This window comes from Rasamsonia byssochlamydoides (genome assembly GCF_041956645.1).
Source record: "Rasamsonia byssochlamydoides strain NRRL 3658 unplaced genomic scaffold VTN77scaffold_29, whole genome shotgun sequence".
Lineage (NCBI taxonomy): Eukaryota > Fungi > Ascomycota > Eurotiomycetes > Eurotiales > Trichocomaceae > Rasamsonia > Rasamsonia byssochlamydoides.
Genome location: NW_027192412.1, coordinates 267,048 through 284,382, shown reverse-complemented (window position 1 = coordinate 284,382; position 17,335 = coordinate 267,048). Strand labels below are relative to the sequence as shown.

The 17,335-nt window shown below is 44.5% G+C and overlaps 2 protein-coding genes across 2 annotated transcripts; both read right to left on the bottom strand.

Annotated features, from left to right (window-relative positions):
* Positions 1-11,483: 11,483 nt before the first annotated feature.
* Positions 11,484-12,593, bottom strand: VTN77DRAFT_4059 (uncharacterized protein; the record flags this gene model as incomplete). Its single annotated transcript, XM_069420076.1, has 1 exon — positions 11,484-12,593. The coding sequence occupies one exon, from the start codon at positions 12,591-12,593 to the stop codon at positions 11,484-11,486; it is 1,110 nt and encodes a 369-aa protein (XP_069277963.1).
* Positions 12,594-16,094: 3,501 nt separating this feature from the next.
* On the bottom strand, positions 16,095-16,423 carry VTN77DRAFT_4058 (uncharacterized protein; the record flags this gene model as incomplete). The annotated part of the gene is made up of 2 exons (XM_069420075.1): positions 16,095-16,126; positions 16,192-16,423. The coding sequence occupies 2 exons, from the start codon at positions 16,421-16,423 to the stop codon at positions 16,095-16,097; spliced, it is 264 nt and encodes an 87-aa protein (XP_069277962.1).
* Positions 16,424-17,335: the final 912 nt, after the last annotated feature.

Genomic DNA, 17,335 nt, shown 5'->3' with positions numbered 1-17,335 from the left:
GCCCCCCCCCCCCCCCCCCCCGTCTCTCCTGCGTATAATAGTAATCTGTACTCCATCCGGAGCTGTAGGATTGTATATTCAGTATATCGGCATCCCCAGATTATGGATGTTGTGCAACAACCTCCGGCTCCCGAAGTACACAGACAACCAGTCTATCTGGGTGAATCAGTAACACAACCACGCAGTAATAAACGTTTAATATTATTTTTTCTCCGTTCCATGTGAATTTCTACCTAGGTAGGTAGTAATTAGGTATATTATTACCTACGGGTCCTACCCTACTCTCTGTATGGGGTACTCGCAGATCTATTTGCAACGTTCACTTAAAAGCTTGCTTAATTTAATTAATTAGAAAGAGTTGATCTACTACACTCCTTACAGCTGGTATTCATAGCATTGCGATAGAGTCAATTCTGACATGACAATTTTTTTTTCTCGGAGGTTATATAGCTAGCCAGTTGTGCTGCTAATAATCCATCCCTTGGGTATTACTCTGTACGGAGGACCTCGGTAAGTTCTGCACTGCACTGCAAGAGCAGTCGTTTGAAACAAAAAACAAAGAAAGGGGGACGAACCTAGTGTCAACCTGCTATCTGAGGTTACTCTCTAATCTAACTATGGTACACCTGCCAAGCAACTAATCGCTCCCATGTTAATTATCGTCAATTCGTCATCCTTGCAGCGGAAGCCTGACGGATATTAAGCAGTCAACGCTGCAGAGCTCCCTGCTGGCGTGGCTGCGTGGCTTTACGCCAGCCAAGTACCTATGTACTCCGTACTCCGTAGCTAGCCTACGGAGTCACGTCGTATTCGGTAGCATCGGTACTTGGTCCTAGGTACCTAGGTACAGAGCACCTCGGCACTTACTGTGCCTGTGGCATACGGAGTACTCTCAGTGTACTCCGTACTAATGAATGAAGATGATACTCGCTTAGGTCCTCACTTACCACTAACAGGGTAGATTATTCTCAGTAATATGTATGTACTCCGTACAGGGGAGTAATTCCGGCTAAATACGGATAGATAGATGGTTGAAACTGCAGCTAGACATACAACAGCAATAACAAGAAAACATAGATGCCAACAGGGTTTTACTTCCTACGTATGCAGGTTGCAACGAGAGGATAAAGTTACAGAGAGAGCGCCTCTGTTTCATGTCTGCATCAGATAGATGGATAGATACAAATGTCACGACATACCTCGATAGGTATCTGTTATTTTATTTATCTTTAACCTACGGGCAGGTTACTCCCCGGGAAATAGACAGAAAGAGACGAGAGGAGGGAAGAAAAGGATTCCACGTTGCGGATAACAAGCAATTGAATTTCTCTTTCTCCTTTTACTACTGAAGAAGACAGCATTTCATCGCCATTGTCTACTCCGTATATGTATATCCTCCCTTTCGTCCTGCTCTAGCAATGATGGGGGGAAAAAAAAAAGATAATATTGATGTCTTCAGATCTCAATCGCAGCATCGCTTGATCATTACTCCGTATTGACTGACGAATGAACTTGATTATTCTGTTGGACTCCCTACCTTCTCCATACGAGTACTCCGTACTCCGTACTCGTACTTTTCGTTCGGCGGAGCGGAAGGTACCTAGATAGGTATTGATTTTTTGAGGCTTTGACCCACAGCACAATCCACGACGAATTCAAGCTTGCGGTGTAGAAAGAGGAATAGTAACTGGTTAGATATAGATAAATAATAGATACTAGGTAGGTACCTACCTTACTGTACTCCGTATGGTATGGACCTTGCCGACCATCCCGCAGCAGGAATAAAATTATATCCCCTAATAATCTGTGTATTTTAACGCCTTGGCTTCGGCGGTTTCTCAATGGTCAGAATCCTCACCGCCTGCAAAGAACTCAGGCAGAAAAGCCTCAGTCAGGTAGGCGGTAAGAGCAGTGGCCAATTAGGTGAGCCAGAAAAAAAACACGCTAAAATACACAGATTATTATCAGCCAGTGTCGACTAGTCTATGTGCAATATTTTTTTCTCTTCTGGAAGAAAAAAAAACATTATTTCTTTGATCAAGATAATTAATTAATCAATTAAATCACAGCGCATAGCTACTCAAATCTGGAATCATCATTCCCATTCGTAGGGCCTACAAGGAGGGAATAATAATAAAATAATAAATGGCCCTTCCTTTCCTTTCCTTCTCTTTTTTTCAACCTCTGCTTTTCCTCGCGAAAAAAAAAGACAGGTATACGCATGTTACACACGGAGAAAAGATCTGTAACTCCTGCTAACTTTATCCCAACTTATCAACTTATGTACGAAGTAATACCCCTCTGATCGTCGTCGTCATTGTCATAACCTTCCCTCTGTGGCCACATTATGTATCTATATATATCACTGCTTCTGCTGTGCTTAATCTCATCAGCACCTACAAGGTTAATATATCTAACGATATTAGCGGTGACCCTAACCGGCCCAGCGAGACAGACCAGGGTTGGAATCAAGATTGGAATCGGAATAGGGATCGAGATCGAGATCGTGGATTGGTATCGTCATGACTCATTTGTGGAAGGTCATGATCCATCCATCCATAGGGACTGACTGAATTATTAATCAAATCCATGGTTACAGTGTGGTACAAAAGTTAAAGTCATCGGAAAGGTAAAATAATAATATGTTGGCTTTTTCTCTGTTGAATCTTGAGAGTACATACAAACTGAGTGCCTGACCCACTGCCCGGTGGACCCTGTCCTGGATCGATCAGGTGATACTTAGTAGGTATACATAGAGTATAGACCCAATCTTGTCGGGGAAAAAAGTCGTCTACCCGATCAAAATGATACCGATTACCCCGGATTTTGCATACAGTATTAATAATATTGCTTGTCATGTGCGTCTTAGGCACAGATAGCCTGAATTGGTATACTACAGTAGGGCCTTCCATTTCGACAAGATGGGTTGCTTATAGATCCCACTCTAGAAGCACATGGAAAAAAAAAAGGGGGGGGGGAGGGGGGATATTACTGTAAAGTTACTATTCATTTTAGAAAAATGGTCTCTCCCTCTCTATTCAATCTTGAAAATTTGTTGGTTCAAGTTTATCAGAATAAAATGACACGCTACGACTGATTTCGGTACAATCGTACATACTCCGTAGTTTGCTTATTAGATAGCGTTCCTTTCAAGGTCAAGATGCTTTTTAAGTCAATAGCCCAAGTATCCATAGCCCCATATATGTAATAACCGGGGAGATAGCGCCCCAACACCTTCTTTGGTTCCTGTAGTATTGTCTATAGGGGCTTAAGAATTGGAGGCAAGTGTCTTGTCAGCGCCTATATAGGGGTCCTACGTGGTGTAATCTCGAACCAAGCAAGTAAACGAAGGAGATGGAAGCTGATCGACCATGTTGGTATATCAGCCTTTTTTTCCCCCATTTTCTTCATCTTATCACCACTGTTTTCTTATGTTCTACTAGGAGTTCTAGTCAGTCATCTTATCGTTTCCGTTGACAAGTTTAGTTTCTATAGTTTTGTCTATAGGAGCTTGAGAATTGGAAGTACGTACTTTAATAGAATTCCTGTTGCTGGCAGAATAGATAGAAGATATAAAACTACAGTGTAATTAATGTAGAGTCTATATTCTACCTCTAGGTATTATCCTTGCATGTGTCAGTATCAGCCTCATAATATTATCCCTTAACGCAGCCAATATTCAGCGTGTCTTCTATATTGGCTCATATGACATACTGCGTTTCATTTCTTGATAATTTATGAGCTACATTAATATGGGTCGGTGCAATGGTATTTAGTATCCAGAAGGATGCTAACTGTTGTTCCTTTGCTGATTGAGCGCCGGGCCTATTCCTCTCTTACACTGGTCTTAGGTCTTCACCCCTTTAGGCATCCTTCAACCGCACTTCACCCAACTCTCGCAACCCCTTTCGCGCTCACCCAGGATTCCTACACCTTCACGTGGTCAGGACTCTTATACCTGTCATTTGTAGTAAGTAACTTCAGGTGACGTGGCCTCTTATCTCGGATACTTTTCCATCTACTACACTAACAACTGCTAAAAGGAGATATGGGAGGTGAAAATCCTTATTATGTACAGTACATGATTCATAGTTTTTTTTTGCCCTTAGAAAAAGGACGAAAGTTATTATTTGCCTTTCCTGAGGTTACACTGAACATCTGGAGAGGGCCAGTCTTCCTACTTACTCAATGGATCTATCCTGCTAATACAGGGGTCCATTTCAGATTTTGTGCCGAACGTGGAAAAGATCTGGTGGCAAATGTGTACGACTTAGAGTCGCTGAGAAATTGAAGGAAGATATGGCGATCTAGCACCCAGGCAAGGCTCTGTGCTCCAATTATGGAAGAGATTCACAGCTGGATTCAACATACACACGATCCTATCTCTGAAGATATGATAAGTTCTGTGAGCAATGTAAGGAACTAGTACTTCTCTATTCCTTTCCACTTTGTTTCCCCCCTTCTTTTCTTGTGTTTATGGGGCCGTTTTACCTTACTGTGTCTGACTTGAGCTGTAGTTTCTCAGAGCTATCGCGTGCCTAAATCGTGGCTGTAAGCGTGTCAAACAAGCCAGGAAATACGTAAGGAAAAATATCTATATCTTACCTGAGTCAACAGTTGCGGGTAGATGACTGGTATAAATACAATAGACCCAGCATGAGAGTAGCTACGTGGAGGAGAGATTCTGCTTTATGCCTTCTCCTCTACAAGGTTATACGAGTACATTGAGGAAATCTCCTGTGCGATCTCTGGCAGAGGGCTGTACTATAAGGTTGGTAATTAATATGCTCTAGTGGCATGCCAGATAGAGGAGTTCCGAGACTGAGACACACCTCCAAGCCAGGACATTAAGTTTGGAATAATTTTGAACAAGCTTGGAGAAGCCGAACTTATAGCCCAGGTTATGAAGGACGCCAAGAATATGACATTCAAACCTGAGAAACGGTATATATCTGGAATATGCTATCCCCTGGTATCTGAGCAGTACCGACAAAGGATTCTTTCCTGGCCCTCGGCCCAAACATGTGGTCTATGAAGGGTTGTCTTCGAGACCGCTATTGCTCCTTCTAAACCAGATACTTCCAATCCTCGCCATGTGTCTTACATCGAGTAAGTTTCGCGATTATAATATGGCGGAAGAGATCCTGGCCATCCCCTCTCTACTAAAGGACAAGGTCTGTCTCCTCGACTGGAATGCTAGATACTCCGCTATGTGCGGGCCTGGATGGGATGATCCAGAAGGCAACCGTATTTGCCAATATTATTGAGACACCTAGCCAAACGGGCAGGATATTACATTACTCCAACCATTCATGATTTCTGGGCGGAGAGCCTCTATTTAATTTGGAAACCCCTCTGGCACCTGTTCTATGGACTTCTCCAATCAAGCTAATGGGCTTCTAGACAAGATCTACTAAATAACTCAGAGAATGATCTATGGTGGACATTATGTAAGGCGACCCGTTGTCAATCTTATGCGCCCAATAATGGTACAGATGGCCAGGCGGCTTACCTCAGGGAGGCCATGCGCACCATCGTCAATGATGTTTTCCAAGGATTATCACTCACTCGAAATCCTGATCTCTTGCAAATCCTACCGGCAGAGAAAAGCAGTCTGGAGCGGACGAATAATTATCTGCCCGCATCCGCATTCTAAGTGATTATTCCTTCTTTTTAACGACTCACATGTGTTATATCACGTGGTCACATGCGGCACAGCCCAGCATTCTCTCCCATAATGATCATTCTGGCCATATATATCTGTATAAGGCTACGTGCTCTATTAAAAGAAGCAATTTTCCCAACTAAAGAAAGTCCATTAAGCTGAGTTTTCAGTGTCTCTCAGTGCTCTTAATTAGAGAAGATAATTACAGCTCTGGGACAGAGAATGGTGGTTTCCTTCTATTTGTGATGGTAACGACTTGTTCGGACCATGCATGCAGGCCTGCCATTGGCCATGCGGCCTGTAACTACCCCGCTTCATACATACACTATGATGAGGCTGAACGAGCACATCTTTACTGCCCTCATGCGACCATATCTTCATTTTCTAACTTGGGTTCCTTTGTGGTAATTACACGGCTATGCTATGAATTTGAGCATCAGTTTAAATAGCACTAAACAGCATACTCATATTATCTAATTTGTCTTCTCACACTGTCCTAGCTGCATTGAGTCAGCAATGAGCTTTGGGTTTAGTGTCGGTGACTTCATCACGGTAATCGAGCTTGCCAACAAAATCCGAAAGGAGTTTGTTGATGCTCCAAGCCAATTTAAAGACATTTCGGATGAGTGCGTTCCCAAGAAAATAGCCGAGCAATGCTGATTTTTGTGATACAATAGGGTTAGAAGCCTCTCGATCGTCCTTCAAGATGTCGAAGTTATTCTATCAGAACGGGAGCTTAATGACCAACAGAAGACTGAACTACGGGAAATCGCTGGTGGTTGCTATAATGTTCTTGACAAGCTGGAAATGACACTTAACAACTATGGCGAACTGAAGTCGAACCCCGAGACTATGGGCAGAAGGATAAAAAGAGTGTGGAAAAGACTGAAGTGGGAGCCAGAAGATATCCGTGACATTCGAGGCCGTATTAGCACGAATGTTGGGTTATTAAATGCGTTCAACGGTCGACTTTCCAGGGACAGTATAGTGAAGCTCATGCAGCACCAAGAGAATCAAGAACGTCGAGCCATTCTTGACTGGCTATCTGCAGTCGACTATGCATCGCAGCACAGTGACTATATTAGTCGACACCAAGCAGGAACTGGCCAATGGCTTCTGGACTCCTCTGAGTTCCAAAGCTGGCTTAAGACAAGCAAGAAGACGTTATTCTGTCCAGGCATTCCTGGAGCTGGAAAGACAATTCTCACATCTATTGTGGTTGAAGAGCTTCATATGCGATTTCAAAATGATAGCAGCATTGGAATCGCATATATTTATTGCAACTTCCGACGACAACATGAACAGAAGCTGGAAGACCTTCTTGCAAGCCTGCTGATGCAGTTGGTTCAAGAACAGCCTTCTATTCCTGATTGCGTGAAAGTCCTCTACGATCACCATAGATCCAAGAGGACGCGACCCTCAGTGGACGAAATCTTAAGATCTCTGCATTCCATCACTTCTATGTATGCAAGAACTTTTATTGTGGTTGACGCATTGGATGAATGCCAAACATCTGATGGATTGCGACCAAGATTTCTGTCTGAGATTTTCGACCTTCAGGCTAAATTTAACATAAGTTTCTTTGCAACTTCAAGATCCATCCCAGAGATTACAGCAAAATTTGATGGATGCTTATCATTGGAGATTCGTGCCAGCAACGAAGATGTGCAGAGATATCTAAGAGGCCACATATCACAACTACCGTCATTTGTGTCACGCAGTGCTGAGCTACAAGAGGAGATTATAACTGAAATTACAAAAGCTGTGGATGGAATGTAAGTTTATCTTTCATGTCAAATCGTAAATAGATAGGCTGATTTGTGCTCAGGTTTCTCCTTGCCCAGCTTCATCTTGGTTCACTAATTGGGAAGCGGTCCCCTAAAGCCATTCGAACTGCGCTGAAAAAGCTACCGAGGGGATCAGAAGCATATGATCATACGTATCAGGAAGCCATTAAGCGAATTGAAGGACAGGTTGCAGATCAGAAAGAACTTGCAAAGCAGGTCCTATCATGGATCATCTGTGCCAAAAGACCCCTAACTACCCTCGAGATTCGACATGCACTTGGTGTTGAAATTGGTGAATCTGAACTTGATGAAGACAATCTCCCTGAAATTGAAGATATAGTCTCTGCATGTGCTGGCTTGATCACAGTCGATGAAAGAAGCGATATTATCCGTTTGGTCCACTATACAACACAGGAGTACTTTGAGCGAACTTGGACAACTTGGTATACCAATGCGCATGCAGACATTGCAACCATTTGTGTTACATATCTGTCATTTGATGTTTTCAAAACTGGTTTCTGTCAAACAGATGAAGATTTTGAGTCACGACTACAGCGCTACCCACTTTATGACTACTCAGCTCGAAACTGGGGCCACCATGCTCGATCACAACCAGTAGAGGAGCCATTGGTTTTGAGTCTACTGGAAAATGAAGCCAAGGTATCTGCTTGTGCTCAGGCTCTGATTGCTCGAAAACTCTATTCAAACGACACTGGCTACAGTCAGCGAGTTCCAACACAAATGACAGGAGTGCACCTTGCAGCTTACTTCGGAATGGAAAGTATAATGAGAAACTTGGTTAAGAGTGAGAATGATACCAATGTTAAAGACTCATTTGGACGAACCCCACTGTCATGGGCAGCAGAGAATGGGCATGAGGCAGTGGTCAGGCTCCTGCTTGAGAAGGGGGTCGATCCANGACTCTAAGGATGGTTATGGTCAGACTCCCTTATCATGGGCAGCAGAGAATGGGCATGAGGCAGTGGTCAGGCTCCTGCTTGAGAAGGGGGTCGATCCAGACTCTAAGGATGGTTATGGTCGGACTCCCTTATCATGGGCAGCAAAGAATGGGTATGAGGCAGTGGTTAGGCTCCTGCTTGACAAGGGGGTCAATCCAGACTCAAAGGATAAAGATGGTTGGACTCCCCTATCATGGGCAGCAGAGAATGGGCATGAGGCAGTGGTCAGGCTCCTAGTTAAGAAGGTGGTCGATCCAGACTCAAAGGATCGTGATGGTCGGACTCCCTTATCATGGGCAGCAAAGAATGGGCATGAGGCAGTGGTCAGGCTGCTACTTGACAAGGGGGTCAATCCAGACTCAAAGGATAAAGATGGTTGGACTCCCCTATCATGGGCAGTAAGGTATGGGCATGAGGCAGTGGTCAGGCTGCTACTTGAGAAGGGGGTTAATCCAGACTCAAAGGATAAAGATGGTTGGACTCCCTTATCATGGGCAGCAGAGAATGGGCATGAGGCAGTGGTCAGGCTCCTGCTTAAGAAGGGGGTCGATCCAGACTCTAAGGATGGTTATGGTCGGACTCCCTTATCATGGGCAGCAAAGAATGGGCATGAGGTAGTGGTCAGACTGCTACAGACAAGTATAAGCTGCTTTTCGTGAACTATTCTTACTTCATCTACTTGCAAACCATTACCGTCTTCTGATCTCTGTTCTTCAAACTTGCTGGGTTCCGAAACGTAGTAGGAACCTTGTGGGATATGGGGGATTGTGATAGCGAGGAGATAGCAGTCAACTTCTACAGTGACCTGTTTCAAACCAGCAAGAAGCCGAGAAGGGGATGGTAAGTGGAGGTTTGTGGAGGCGCTACATAATGCGGTGGAGAAACTGAGGGCGGATGTTCCTGATCGACCTCTGTTATGGGTCCCGTTTGTACATTTTGGAGGGGAATAGAGTATAGTTGCTATCTGTCAATGAACTCAAGAGCTATGGAATGGGCTAATCCTGATAACTATCTACTGAACTAGATAGGTATTCCAAGCTTATCTATGGTTGGCACTTTGAAATAGTGAGGGTAAACTCCTCAAATTTTACAAGAACAACTTCAATTTGCTGTAGATGATTCCATCCTTCTGTAGTGAAAGATAGAAGTTTGATTCTCAATCCACTTTTTTACCTGCTGCTTTGCATTTAATGCATCTTTTAGCATTCGATACGTCGAATTCCAGCATATATCAACATCATACTTAATAAACTTATCCTTCAATCAATTAGTTTGATGGATAAGCTTCCATTGCTGCTTTTGCTAAGGCGTTCTTGCTATTAAAAGGGTCATAATTTGAAGTCGAGCTAATGTGGAGAGTGCGGTCTGCTAAACATCAGGAACAGTGGAGGATTTATTCACACTATAACCAGTTTTGACAAGTTCCGTCCATTAGTTGCCTGCCTATGACAGTTGGAATCCAGATCTTGTGTCTTTATTGTTCTTTTGAAAATAAGAAATATAGATGCGGATTGTGATAATGGCTAGGGATATATTAAAGTCTACAAAGATTGGAAACAAAAACAGCTGAAAGGAGATCAACAAAGAAAAGCCTGCTTTTCTCTGCAACTAATAGTTGGGATTTTAATCATCTTTTAGTTCATTAAGTCTTTCCCAGTAATAAGATTGTAAAAATTTCTGCAAGTGTTTGGTGTTCAGGTGAAGAATAGTGAGGTGGTGAATAACCGCCTGAAGCTCTCCTGAATGGCACCTGAACAGGTGGCGATGCGCCAATTCCATTGCGAGCAGAACCGGTGAGCACCACCATACTTATGCTGTTGTTATGTAGCCTCTTTTTTTTAATCTCTTTTTATCTCTTCCCCTTTTTAAACCTTTTTTTGCATTTTTTTGGAATTAGTGACGGAGCAAGTGGAATGGGGAAAAGGAAGGTGATGGCGAAGGTAGGTAGGTACAGTAAGAAGAATAAATAAGAAACTTTTCGATGGGAGAAGAAAAACAGGATGACAGAAAGGCTTTTTTTTATGCCCAAAACATCCCCATACTTGAATACAATGGATTGTAATCCACCATTCTTCATTTTTTTTCATTGAGTCTGGTAGGTAGTACTAGTTGTAGGATTTTGGTATTTATAACTAAAACAGATTGAAAGTAAAGTAAAGTAAAATAACATAACATAAAATAAAATAAAGCAAAGCAAAGAAAACCCCCTACCTCCCTGCCTAACTAAACACAGACATGATGATATGATCCTGCCATACAGTAATTATGTACTGTACAGTACTGTACACACACGATCACTCACAGTGAATTCATCTCATTCTCAAGGGTATACTATAAATCATCCCTTGATAAGGGGAAAAGAAAGAAAGAAAAAAAAATACACTCGTATGAAGTCAGTCAGTCAGTCAACAAAAAACAGGGATGGTATTGATATCATCAGCTCAGCCCAGCTTAGCTACCTAGGTGCCTACCTACATAGCTGGCCATACCTAGTCCAGAAATGTCCGTCTGTCTGTCACTAGAACTGTATGTGTGTACTGTACTGCACGAGAGGTCATAAATTGTGAGTAGTTTTGTCATGGGGTTGGGATCATAAGCATAAGCACTTTATGGAAACTGTGCTGAGTCATCGACCTTACCTGACCTTGACCTTGACATTGTTTTCACTGGAAGTTTGTTCTATTTATTTTTTTGTTGTCTATTGGCCACCACCACAACAGGTTGATATTTAGGGATCACACTTCGATGTGCTATACATGGCATGACATGGTTACTGTCCCTTGGATGAGTAGCATTGGAGAAACCAGATGGGGCTGGCTGCAGGAAGAAAGAAAGAACTAATAAGAATTATATTGGTCATATTTTTGTCATTTAAAATGACAATTCTATATACAGTAGTCTTTGGATTAGGTATGTACTGTACTGCGTCTATGCATCTATACATGCATGGAGGTATCTTCTGCAACAGATCGTGTATTCATGCTGAGATTTCATAACAGCCAGTCATGCAGACAGCTAGACAACTCGTCTATACCTCTATAACTCGATTGGAAATTGCGTCGTATGACTTTTTCATGCACGAGCCTTGATCTGAGGGAATTTGTCGCTGAACGGATAGTCAATGTATCCCTTGGGATCCTTCGGCACGTAAAAGGTGTCCCGCACATACGGCGTGAACTCGATGCCCTCCTTCACCCGGAACGGTAGGTCCGGGTTGGAGATGTACGGCCGGCCAAAGGCAATGACCACGTCATAGTCCTTGTACCTCGAGTCGACGGCCTCCTTGGCCGAGTCGGCCTTGTATCCACCCGCAATCAGCACTGGCGACGTGTTGTTGTAGGCCTGCAGGATAAAGTCCAGCGAGTCGCTGCTCTCGATGTCGGCGTTACCGGAGACCCGCGACTCGACGACGTGCAAGTAGGCCAGCTTGAACTCCTTGAGCTTCTCGGTCAGGTAGGTGAACTGCGGGATGGGGTCCTGCATGCGCATGCCCTGGAAGGTGCTCCACGGGCTCAGCCGAATACCCGTCCGGTCCGCACCGATAGCCGCGACGACCGCCTTGGTGACTTCGAGGGCGAACCGCGCACGGTTCTCGATGCTGCCACCCCAGGCATCCGTCCGCTTGTTGCAGGTGTCCTGCGTGAACTGGTCAATGAGGTAGCCGTTGGCAGCGTGGATCTCGACACCGTCGAAGCCGGCCTCGATGGCGTTCTTGGCTGCCTGGGCGTAGTCGGCGATGTAGGACTGGATCTCCTCCTCCGTCAGCTCGCGGGGCGTCGGGGCGTCAGCGCTCATGGGCGTGGCGCTGCTGGACACAAAAGCATCAGGCAACCCTTCTGCCTTGAGGACGGTCGGGTTGGCGGCACGGCCCAGCGCCCACAGCTGCAGGTAGATGTAGGATTTCTGGGCGTGGACGGCATCCGTGATCTCCTTCCAGGCGGCGATCTGCTCCTTGGTGTAGATGCCGGGGATGTTCGGGTAGCCACCGGCTTTGGCAGAGATGAAGGTGGCCTCGGTGATGGCGAGCGAGCCGGGAACCGCCGTTCGCTGGGTGTAGTATTCCTTGACGAATGGCAGAGGGACGTGGTTGTCGTCGGCGCGGAAGCGAGTCATGGGCGCCATGGCAATGCGCTGCGGCAGCTCGACACGGCCGACCTTGATGGGGGAGAAAAGTTTCGTCATGGTGGATGCTATTATCGACGAAGTCAAAAATCAAAATTCAACGAGGGTATCTATACAATCGATGCAATGCGATGGCAGAATAAAACGCAGACTAGGTGGGGAAGATATAACGAGGGAGAGGATTTTGGAGAACTGGGGTCAGGGGAAGCAATTCGATCCATAGTTTCCCCATCTTATATCCTGCCAGGCCTGCTGACATGGCCAATTATGTATTATTAATTGCTAAAGTGAGAACTTCCGAGAATCTTCCGCCTGCCCCAAGTCTCCGAGATGGGAAGTCGCGTTCGGCATTTGCTGACAAATTATTGCCCGCGGCCTGCCACGTTTTTTTAGATGAGGTGATCGACGTCATCCACGGCATCCCGAGGCAGGAGGGAGGGGTAACTTACGGTAACTTACCAACTAATAAAATGCCGGTTCTTTATCTTATCCAGTCGAATCAAATCAAATCAACCTCAACCTCAGTCCGTGAGAAGAGAGTGAGTGGTCATTGGACTGTTGATATAGGGGGCGTAGAGTTGGAAGGGCAAAAAAGTTCTCTGATGAAAATCATTGGAACGCAAAAGGAGAAAGGAGATCGTCGATCGCTCGTACGTTACCCAACTCGATATGGTATGATTTGGATGGTCAAACAAAGGGTTGAAACTCTGGTTATATGTGTTCCTTTTTTTTTAAAAAAAAAAAAGGTGGGTAGATTTATTGGGGTTAAAAAATAATGTGGGATTTTTACAGATTCATAGAGGTAATAATAGTGGTTGAAGAGTAGTTACTAGGAAAGATGTGCCTAAAATATATACTAAAATATATTTTTCGTGGTGGATTGGCACGAGAAATTCTTAAAATCCCAACTTCCTCCATAACGAAGTCAGGTCGTGAAAATATTCAATATTACAAAGTCCCTATCTAGTAATCTCTTGTACTACTTTAACAAAATCACAAATCTATCACAGACAGTTCTGGTGAGAAATTAGAAGTCCAACCTGCGGAAAAATGGCTTGGTGGCGGATACTTTGGGAAATTGCGCTGATACTCTGTGTTGAGCGTTAGCACGCAAGACTCAAAGCTTATATTCTTGTCTCGTATCGCTAGATACTTATTCAGATCTACAAACATATCGAGAATTTATTTGTATTAAACCTTTGATCGAAATCAGCGAGTTCGTGTGTTATGTGGTGTGGGAAGCTTTTCATGATCACTATACCGCTTATAACTTCACGCGTCTGGTGGGATGGCCGAGTGTGAGTAGCATCCAATCCACCTACAACGTCATAACATCCCTTGCTAATATTTCCCAAAGTGGTTATGGCGTCAGGTTAAGGTTCAACCTTAGCATCGTTTCCTGATTCCGCAAGGAGCGTGGGTTCGAATCCCACTCCCATCATTGAATCGTTTTTAGATTTTTTTTTCGAAGTTTCTGCTGCGGCTAAAACCTAGCCCTAACCTAAACCTTTTTTTTTCCGGCCGAACCTAACCTTAACCCTAACTTCTTTTTTTGTATAGGGCCACTCCCCCGCCCGTTCTTAGAACATAATAGCCCCGCTTCGCCACCAACGAAATTGGTGGGATGGCCGAGTGTGAGTAGCATCCAATCCATCTACAACATCATAACATCTATCGCTAATAATTCCTAAAGTGGTTATGGCGTCAGGTTAAGGTTCACCTTAGCATCATTTCCTGATTCCGCAAGGAGCGTGGGTTCGAGTCCCACTCCCATCATCTTTTTTACTCTCATTTGTATACCTTTTTCTTCTTCCCCTTTTTTTATTTTCTCAGGAGAGGTAATAGATTTTATTAGAAGCTCATTGTAGAAATAGCACATTATTAAACATAGGAAGCGTATTATAGGGAAAACTTCTAATACCTAACTAAGTATTAAAAAACTATTAGGTTTTGTGGTATTCAAAACAAGGACAGGGTGCACTGTCTAACATTTGGTCCAAATGTCCACTAGTATTGGTGTAGAGAATCGCTTTAGCAATTGTTGTGGTAATGAGTACCTATACTCCGTATATTTAGAATCAAAACGCAACTTATATCTTGACGTTGACCCGCGTGATGGTGGTCACTCCCGACCATGACCACAACAGGCACCTCCACGGCCATAGTGTATTCCATATTATCTCGGAATTAGGCTCAGAAGTTTGTAAGCCAACATTGTCAACAGTGGGATCAGGTATAAGGAGAGCCACAGCAACAGAGAGTATAGCAGTATCCAGGATATAGGGCAGAGTTGGCAGCCTTGTCTGTCTTGCATCTACCGACTCGTATTGAGAATCGATACTTAATCTCTCAATTTGGAAAACTCTGAGTTTGACTTGTTCAATCGTTCTGGTATCTTGCTACACCCAGTCCCTTCTCACTGATCTTAGATCTTCATAATAGATTCGACAAACTTATCCTATGGCGCACTGTTTTTTGGGGACCAGAGCCTGATACTGAGATGCCTCAACCCGCTTAAAGCCAGTTTCTTTTGATCAAATGACTCCCTCATCGATCAGGCTCTTATTCGAGTTGAAGTCGAAGTTGTGTGAGGAATTTGCTGCTTCAGCCTTGATAGAACAAGGTGGGATGAATATCTGATTCCAAATCATTCAGATATGTCCACGTGCTTTTGTGTCCCTCCATATGTCGAGCCATTTATTCCATCTGATATGAACAGATAGGGTCAGCCTTAGTTGTATCTTGTCACAGTACACGTTGGAAGAGCAATGAATTATATACTCACATCGACAGAGATAGGAGCTAACCTGCTGAATTCTTCCCCGGAGCAAATAATGATCGCTGATCCTTGGCCTCTGGGTACATAATCTGTATTTTTATTCCAGATATGGAGGCAATTGGCCTTTTGCAATCATTCCGGGTAAACACGGTCCTGTATCTGCCTTCAGCAGTAACATGCAATGTAGGAAGTTGCACTTTTTTGATCGTTTGAGGAGATCGTTTACTGAGATCTCCTTCAAAGCACTCATAAGAGCCATCGTCTTGGATCTTCATAATGGATTCGACAAACTTGTCCTTTGGCCCGGCGCGTTTGGCGACCGGTGCCCATTACGAAGATATCTTGACCCGCTTAAAGGGTTTGTAGCTGCCATCGCTTGTGTTGTCTCCAGATGTTGCCTCGCAGTCGAGAAACCAAGCGAGAGAGTGTTGAGAAGTCGACAGTGTTGTTAATGGTGTATGTGGATGATGCGACATACCCTGAACCAGCTCTAGGCTGGTCATCTTTCTGGTCCATCCTGCGTTTGGATAGGGCGGCTGGTCATCAGGTTGCATCGCCCGGGAACCGTCTCATCTGTTAACCATCCCCGGATTCTCCTTCCCATCAGCGGTACACAGATCATCACACACGCTTGGAAGACCTTCGATGCAGTCTAGAGATTCGAACTCGGGGTGAAATGAAGCGGCCTTGATGAGTGTCACACGATCTGCCTTGCCTCGATATGGAGTCAACAGGGACAAATATCCAACATTGTAACAGCCAGCAAAGAAAATGTGTTTACATTAGTGATTATCAATAAACAACTGGAAGGTTTCTGTTTCAAGAGTTAGTAAAAGGCTACATGATAGCACGCTTTCAAGAAAGTAAGGGACATGATACCTGTGATCTTAAAGTCTGCACCATCCTTCTTGCCACCTGCATCAACAAAATCAAACAGATCTTGCGCACAGGTAAAGCTTGCGGTGAAGGGGGCCAAGGACCGGGCCTCACGTCCTACAACACCAGCTCTGCCCAAACTTTTCGATAAGCCTCGCAACATGTCCGCTTCCGCTGGTCGTGAAGCCGAAATCGCTATTGGTCGCCAGAATTGGAGGATGACAGCCGTAAGCATGACTGACCTTGGCTTGTTCGAGGAGGTATTCGATATGGTACACTTATAGCCTGGCACTAAGTAGTGTGTTAGTGTTCTCAACGTCGTATCTCGATGATATGTGTAGCAGGACTTACCTGCGCTTCCCGGATATGCAGAAAGGCAAGCTCTCAGCTTGCGTAGTTATGGGCTTTATGGCCCATCGGCCGCTGTACCAGCAAGATATTTCTTATCAACCTCTTGTCTTGATTATATTGTAAGCCTTAGAGAAGAGTAGGCGTGTGAACATCGTCGTCCTCGTCGGTGAAGTCAGAAAGGGACCGAAGAGGCAAGGATGGCCGCAGTCGCTCTGGAGGCAGAAGGGGATCTATAATATTGTTTTAGTGAGCGGAAGACGCGTGCTGAAGATTGACATATAATGAGACGGTTCATTTCGGGCCAAGAAAGGCAGTAACTTGGCCATAAGAAAACGAACCTGCAAAACGAATGGGCACGAGGAATGGTGGCTAGAATATGGCTGAACTTACCACGATGTGAACCAGTTTAGAGGGCGATATCGAGGACTCTGGTGACGACGACTGGGTACGCTTCTCTCCTTGCTCTTCTGACATGATGAAAGAGTCTTGAAAGGAACTTTGGGGCTCAAGGAAGGCAGCAAGAGGATGCTGTTGTGGTGATCGGGGTGTGCGAAGTGAGCGTAAACAGAAAACTGGGTGACCACGCGACGTTGACCTTGGCAACTCCCACTACCAAAACAAGCAAAACCTGATATGCAACTGTCCTTTGCTTGTCGACTTTTTTTTTTAACAAAAAGAAAAGAACCAGCAAGTAGCATCTGTTCAATCCCACCGAGCGATATCGTTGGCAGCGAGCATCCTCAAATACCCGAGAGTAATCGAGTTCCACTTGTTCGCATAGGGTAAGTGAGGCTGG